We start from the raw sequence: 7,826 nt of genomic DNA, 5'->3' as shown, positions 1-7,826 counted from the left end.
CAGACCCCTCCTTGCTCCTGATGCCAGGGAGAGAGACCCTTCCAGACCCCTCCTTGCTCCTGATGCCAGGGAGAGACCCTTCCAGACCCCTCCTTGCTCCTGATGCCAGGGAGACCCTTGGTACACACCCACCCGTCCCCTCCAGTCACTCCAAACCTGGGGTTGATTTATGTCCCCCCCCAAACACGCAGTAACAGAAGATCCCCGACCTCCTCCAAGCCCAACACTTCAAATACTGACAAGGCAAGAAACACAGACAGAGACACTGGTGCCCTTCCCAGGGCTGTTTAATAGCGATGCACCATTTACACCCACCGAGGTCCCAGTGCCCTCTCAGCGCGGGCTGTGGGTCACTAAGGCACTCAGGAGGGAGGGCAGGGGGGATAATGCACCGGGAATGTTTCCACCACATGGCATCAGCAGCTCCTGCTGCAGCAGCTCCACCACAGGACTGTGCTCCTTGGATTTCCGTGAGGGTGAGACGTGTCCCTGCTCTCTGGGAATGTGGCGACTTCCTCATCACCAACTCGCTTTTCTTACCCCAGCTGGGAGCAGTCACGGTTTTCCCACGGATTTCGAGAAGGAATGCTCAAATTTTAGTGACACTGGGGAAACCCAACACTACCAGTTCATTCCCTCAAACTCACCCTGCTCCGAAGGCCCTCCCCTGGGAAGCCCAGCACCTTCCAGTTACAGCTGCAGGAGCCGAGGCTCAGAGGATTGTGCGTTACTCCAGTCCTACCTTACAGCATTTTGTCCTCAAGAAAGTACCTTGAATGTAAATCAAACTGCTTTGAAACAGCGGAAATAAATTAAACAAATGTAATTTGTTTATAAAAATATTTTCTTATAAATCTTTAAAGCTTATAAAAGCCAGAAAATACGTTTAAAAGAATCTCCGGAACGTTTCATCCTTTGAGGCGTGGCTACAGTTCAGAAAGTGAGAAGCAAAGCCCACAGGCACCTCACGCTGATCTTCCCACAAGGAATTCCGTAGTACAACACTTAACCTGTGTGTGAGAATGCCTTTGGCATCCCTCCCCCTGGGCCAGCTGGCCTGGCAGGTCACTTCTGTGTGACAGTAAAGCTGGGACTCGGCTGGCAATGCTGCCCCTCGACAGCCACGGCGCCAGGATGGGATCAGCAGTGGTTGTGCCAGCAGCCGTGGCTCTGGGGCTCAGGGAAATGCAGGATACTCAGGGAGGACAGAGGTTGGAACCTTTACTCTCTGAACTGACCCTGGGAGGGCAGTGGTGTCACAGCCACCGCCTCGGCCACGCGCTTTCACTGCTGTGGCACCAAACACCGACGTTCCTGGGGGTGGGATATGGGATGTGTCTCTGTAATAGAACTAAAACAACCTTGCTGGTCCCTCCAACGTTTAAGTGCATCAATTGCTCCTCTTGCACTTCCAGGAAGACTGTCCTTCGTCCTGCAGCTTTTTGAACTTTGGTCCAAGGAGGAACCACCAGCCAAAGCCCAGGATGAGGCAGATGACGGACTCCACGTAGTAACCGTCCAGGGTGGTCACGCAGGAGCCACCAGCCTCTGTGCAGAGCTGAAACAGGAGCACAACCTCAGGCATTAAGCACCTCTGGGAGACACAAACACAGACTTCACAAAGATTAGAGAGCCACTGGTGTCTACTTGCTCTTGCTTCTGACTAAGTATAGTTGTTGACTCTTCCTTGTTTCTTACAGAGGCAGTCAGAGAGGCTTTGGAGCTTATCAGCAGCATGAAAAGTAACAAATCTGTTCCAAAATAATTTGGGAAATGGAGCACACTGGCCCACGGGGCAAACTCCAGGAAACAGAAACTGCCCCACTGCCTCAGACTGGCTGGGAAGTGCAACCACTGGTCCCAATCCCATGGAGAAAGAGGATGATTATTTTTTAACAGCCATCCATGTTACGGTCTCCTCATCCCTGGAAGTGTCCCAGGCCAGGCTGGACAGGGCTTGGAGCAACCCAGTCTAGTGGAAGGTGTCCCTGCCCATGGCAGGGGGTGGAACTGGATGAGATTTAAGGTCCCTTCCAACCCAAACCACTGTGACTCTCTGCTGGGAGAAACACGCCCAGGATGGTTTTTAACCCCCAGCATTTAAAGGGTGAGTGTACAGCACAGGACTGTTTCTGCTATTGTTTGGCTTTCAACACTGCTCTAATCCCAGGATAAATCAATCCCCTGAGCTGAGGCTCTGACAGCACCTTCTGAGACATGTCAAGATCAGATTAGGAATAAGAAGGGAGTGGTGGTGGTGGAATGTTACCAACTGGGAGGATGAGAGAAAAGATCAGAGGAGTGAGGTGAAGGAGGAAGGACTCAAGTTCAGTAGAGGCCCAGGGAACCTAATTAGTGACAAGCTAATGAGGGAGGCTGAAAAAGCACCCGCTGTGGAAGCAGTTTCCCCTCTGCAAGCAGTAAAAACTGCACATCCAGCTCAGACAAGTCATGTTGGATTCCCAGAACACTTTGTTCAGAGAACCTCCACATCCCAAAGAGTCCTGGCATTCAGGAGTGAAATAAATCTCACTCAGGAGCACTCAAAAAACCCCCCAAACACTTCCACTCTTCAGCCACATTAAGTGTCTCATTTGCCACGAGGAGGTGAATTTGAAACCTTGCTTTCCCAGCAGTTTTGTGTCCTGTTGTTTGATCTGTGTACAGTGCACAGCAAGGTCTTTGTTCTCTTCCAGAGGGCTCCCAGGACTGGGAAGGGAGCCAGTCCCACTGCTCCATTCCAGGGGGAAAGTGAACACCAAAGTCAGGGAGCAGAGCAGCATCATGGAGAAGGGATCAAGGCAGGCAGAGAGGAAACCTCCAGGAAGACAGGAGGAAGAAAAACCTACCACAGGAATGGAGGGACTTGGAGGACAGACAGCCCTGCCCAGGACAGAGCCCCTAATTACACAACTCATAAATATACAGAGCATGTGGCACCAGTCTGGTGCTCCTACCACAGCCTTTCATCCCAGCCCAGAAAGAAAGGGGCAACTACCCTGCAACTGCAAATCCCTGGTAAGATGTTGGTCAGTCAGAGTGCACAGACAAAAGCAGACAATTCTGTCAGACGGGAAAATCAGCTCCACCAGTGGGAATTCTTAAGCACGAGCTGTGCACTGTGAAGGTTGTCAAAGGCAAAAAAAACACTCTGAGAAGCAATTTAATTGTGCCACTACTGAGCAGGGCCCTCCAGAGCCCCCAGACTCACCTCTGCAGCTGCTGCAGTGCCACAGGAATGGCCCTGGGCCCCAGCACACTCCTTCACCGTGAGGGGATCCACCAGCCACAGGGCCACGGTGGAGGGCCAGTTGCCCCCCAGGTTGGACACCGTGTTCAGCAGGGTCATGTAGGTGCCCCCGATGAGGGGGTCGCTCACCTTGGCGTTGAAGGCCATGATTGCCACGTACATGCTGTACAGGGTGATCTGGGGGGACAAACACACACACACAGGGCTCTCCACGGGCACCACAGCTCAAACATTCACTGAAAAACAATCCCAACAGCATAAATTGCCCCAGGGAGCAATTCCTCCTGCAGCCTGTCCCTCTGCTGACTGAGGAGTGGCCTTGCCACTCGTCTCAAGTCAGGCTGCATGACCTGAGTCATGTCAGTGCACGTGGGGCACGACTCAGGTTATCAAACTAAAACACAACAAGGTCAGCTAAAATAGCATCCAAACCCAACACTGTTGTATTTAAAATCGACCCTCACAGCATCATACATCCAGTTCTGATCCAAAGCCAGGTTTTCCAGGCCTCTGGATCAGATCCATTGTGATGTTCCTCCAACAAGCCAGCATTTTTTCTAGCAGCAGGATCACATAACTCGATGGATCTGCAGAACCAGCACAGTCATCACTGTGCCTGTCAAACTCTGCCAGAGTGCTGGGGTTTCTCCAGCTCCACTGTGCTTTTTTGAGCTTCTGGCTCTGGGGAAAAAATAACCTGGGAAACAAAGCCAGATCTAGACAACCCAAAGTAGCTCCACGGATGCTGCCCAATGGAGCACAAGGGAACAGGGAGAACCACCACTGGTGGGAGTATCAGAAGGCAATACAGCCACACAGATCAGGCTGGGAGGGCTTCCAGTGAGAGCCAGGACAAGGCAGGTGACAGGATTCACAGTCCTGGAGGTGATGGGTGTGACACACCCCCCTGCCTCCCCTCCCCAGGGGGTGTTACCTGATGCAGAGCGTAACTCAGCACCACCACAGCGTAGTAGTACAGGGGAAACCCTCCCTCGTGCTTCACTTTGGGAGCCCACCACACCAGGAAAGCAAACTCCAGGCCAAGCAGCAACCTGCAGGGGGAAGAAAGAATTAGTACTTCAAATAATTCTTCCCACGTGTTTCCTCAACACGAAGCAGCTAATGAACATTTACAGAGAGCACACTGAAATAGTTTAGATCTAAACAGTTACAACTATTGCTGTCTCAGAATTAGATATTAAATATTTGACAAGCAGTGAAATTGTTAAATAAGAGCAGGAGAGCATTGCTCTAATGGTGCTGTACGTGCATCTTTAGAACACCTTGTGCTCTTCTTTCTCACAGGTGACACTGCATGAATGATCTTCAAGGCACAGGACAGAATCCAGCTCCCTGTGAGAATCCTGACACACTTTCCTGTAGCTGGAAGTTAGAGAGTTACACGAGAAACCCTACACTTGATCTGAATACACAAACTGAACACACAAATTACTGTGTTTCTGTAAAATGAGGTTTTACCTGAAAGGCATGGCTTTGTAGAAGGTGTTCAGGGGCTGGGGGCCTGCTGTGTATTTGCTGATGACCAGGGGCAAGATGATCTGTAAAGGAACCATTGGAACTGCCAGCAGAGCCAGGTGCTCTTTGGGGACCCCCTCCTCCACCAGTTTGAGTCCTGTTACAGCATCTGCTGCTGAAAATCCAACCTGCAGGAGAAATGAGACAAAACAGGCTGAGGAAAGCAGGGAGAGCTTGGCTAGAAATTCAATTTACTGTTAAGTAACTTGAGAAATGGGATAGAGGACAAGTCACTTCTGTCACTGATTTGACTTCCAAATTAGTTCTACATGTTCTACACTTGCACACTCTTATTGTCATCAGTGCCAAAAGCTTCCCAAGAACATTAAGCAGCTCTGCCATTCCTGCCTGTGCCTTCACTGCTGTTGGCATCCACAACGTCCAACAGGGAGCCATGGAAACCCAGTCTGGACACAGCTGCAGATTCTGAGAATAGTATTTGAGTTAAGAGAAACATTTTCTGCCCTTTTAACTGCAGGCTACACAGTCTGTTTGAAAATGTTTTAAAATGTTTAAAAAACAAATTACTGTTATACCAGACTGCAATCAAACTCCTCCTTAATACTTATGTAAACACAAAAGCTCAAACAAACGTTTTCTGCTGTCCAGCCCTGCTCAGCACAATGATACAAACAATCCTGCTTCAAACCCCATGTGAAAATCCACAACTCTGATGCAAATCAACAGCAGAACTAAGAAACAGGTTCCATCCCGGGGACTCAGCAGCCTGCCAGACTCTGACACCAGCATTTAACAACCCAAAGATGTATTTATTTACTTACTTTGGACGTGAGGATCAAGAGACAGAAGGTAAGAACTGCTGGCATCCTGATTATTGAGAACAGCAGCTTGTATGTATCAGTGATGCCTTTTGTTTCTTCCTTTGCTGGTATCAGCTCCTTGTTTTCCTTTTTCAAAAAGGCAACCAGTGTAGTGGTAACTAAGAAGACAGCTCCCCAGAAAAACAGGAAATCTGGAGGGGAAAATACAATAAGATCAAAAAAACTTTGTAGCAGCCTTCATTGACAATTCACTGAGTACCAAAAACGCAGTTATTTTGCTAAATATAAACCTGATCATCAAAATTGAGTAAAACCAAGCAGCAAAAGCAAACCACAAGCACAGTGGGTGACACAGCTCTTCCCTCAGCAGGAATGAGGTGTTTGCTGGAGCTGAGGCAGAGCAGCAGCAGCAAACAGGGTCCCTTCCCTGGTGTTTGCGGGGTTGGTACCACAGTGAGCACGTTGCAGGAGAAACAGAAACACAAATGGAAGCCTTGAAGGCTCACACATGCAACCACTAAAGGCTGATGAAGGACGTGGAATAGTTACAAGGCAGGGAAAAACCTGCAGAGGAAAACTCCTGCCCAGCTCTGCAGTGATTTATGGGTACTCATGGAGCTGTTCTGTGCCTCAGGGCCACACTCCCTATCCAGCATCTATCTCCCATCTGGAGGAAACAAAGATCTGGGAGTGTGAAGATGGCCCGATGACAGTTCTTCCAGTCATGAGGAGCCCTCAAACACATCTGGCTGATGTGGATCCTTGCCAAGGTTCAGGTGCTCTGTTTTAAAGAGAGCCAATATCTGGTGAATCGTGGGTGTGAGGGCAGCAAGGGTAAAACACAGCAAGCAGTGCTTTTTGAGTTAGTGAATGGTTAACCTAAGAAAACCCTGTCCTCTACCTCCAGGAGAGAGGCAAGAAAGAACTCAGTAACATGCAGAGGGCAGGACAGAAGCAGCCTTTAATCTTCCTGGTCACAAGCAACCCCAGGAGCCTCCGGGAGACTTGAAAGGGAGCAGTGAGGGCTGGTGAAAGGGCACAGGTTTAGTCAATTATTACCTGCTTCTTATGCCCAGGAAGAGAACAAGAAAATGGGGAAGGACTGCTCTAGGTGTCTCCACCATTCTCAGGGTAAAAGAAAAAAGGCTTTTCAAACCAATTTTTTGCTGCTTCCACACCAGCTACTTTTCCCTTTCCTAAAGAGCTCATAACCAATGCTGTCAGATTCCTCTCTGCTAAAAAATGGGTGCCCTTAACACAAATGTTGAAGCAAGGATGCGTTTTCAGAGTGTCTCACTAATCACAGCAGCTGGCAAAGAACAGAGGAGCAGCCCTCTAACAACAACCCTGGGCATTATCACTGCAGTGAGAGTTGCACAGCGTGAGGATGGGATAGAAATAGCTCTGAGCATCATCACATGAGCACTCTTGAGCAGGTCAGCCCTGTCAGCTGCAGCACAGCACTGCAAGGGCTGCATCAGCAACAAAGCAAGGCACGAGAAAAAGAAAAAAAAAACATATATAATAGTCCACATTAAAAGAATGGGGTTTCTTTGAGGTTGTAGGCAGTTTACACAAAAATAAGGTTAATTTCCCTTCAAATACAGTAAGCTTCACTAACAGGCTACAAGCAAAACAACTTTGAAATTATAGTTTACACAAGGGTTTTCAAGCACAAAATTTTCTGGTCCCACCACTGCTTCCTCCCCACCCCGATTTTGTCTCTGCCCCTACACTGTTGTTAACAAAATAAACCACTGTGATGGGGCAAAACGGGTTTTTGAACTAGCTCAGGGATGGATCAGCCTGGAAAACAACCATCCAGAAGGTGCCCAGGGGCAAAGGCACACACCTCCTCCCAGGAGAAGGGCCTGGCCCGGGTCAGTGTGGGCTGCCTGCCTTCAAGGGGCACCTTTGTCCTGTGCTCACACTTCCCTGTCCTCCTTCATGCTGGAACAGGCTCTCCTGTGACTGCAAAGCAGGCAGGAATCACCAAACCCAGCCAGCAACCTGCCCCTGCCTTTAAAAACCCAAAAGTCACCTGACCTGCAGGTGCTGAATAAACTCCTGGACGTGCCAGCACAAACCATCAGCCCACAGAAAGGTTATCTCCCATTTCCTTCTCCAGACCTTTATCCTGAAACAGCCCTACAGAGCACTTGGTTTGACGGATGGTTTTACATTTGTCCACATTATTTCCTAAAGTTCATGAGAATAACAAATGCTGTTGCTCCTCAACAACTCGAAGGTGACTTGGG

The 7,826-nt window shown here is 49.3% G+C and overlaps 1 protein-coding gene across 1 annotated transcript; it reads right to left on the bottom strand.

The window, feature by feature from the left end:
• Positions 1-259: 259 nt before the first annotated feature.
• On the bottom strand, positions 260-7,517 carry SLC33A1 (solute carrier family 33 member 1). Its single transcript, XM_027685907.1, has 6 exons — positions 7,498-7,517; positions 5,569-5,803; positions 4,730-4,914; positions 4,185-4,302; positions 3,212-3,427; positions 260-1,558 (listed from the first exon to the last, which is right to left on the bottom strand). The coding sequence occupies exons 1-6, from the start codon at positions 7,515-7,517 to the stop codon at positions 1,391-1,393; spliced, it is 942 nt and encodes a 313-aa protein (XP_027541708.1). The 3' UTR covers positions 260-1,390.
• Between the last annotated feature and the right edge of the window lie 309 nt (positions 7,518-7,826).

Source organism: Neopelma chrysocephalum, unplaced genomic scaffold, assembly GCF_003984885.1.
Source record: "Neopelma chrysocephalum unplaced genomic scaffold, ASM398488v2 Primary Assembly neopelma1_69, whole genome shotgun sequence".
In the NCBI taxonomy this organism is placed as follows: domain Eukaryota; kingdom Metazoa; phylum Chordata; class Aves; order Passeriformes; family Pipridae; genus Neopelma; species Neopelma chrysocephalum.
The sequence above is the reverse complement of the archived record's forward strand: the minus strand, read 5'-3'. Positions and strand labels throughout refer to the sequence as shown.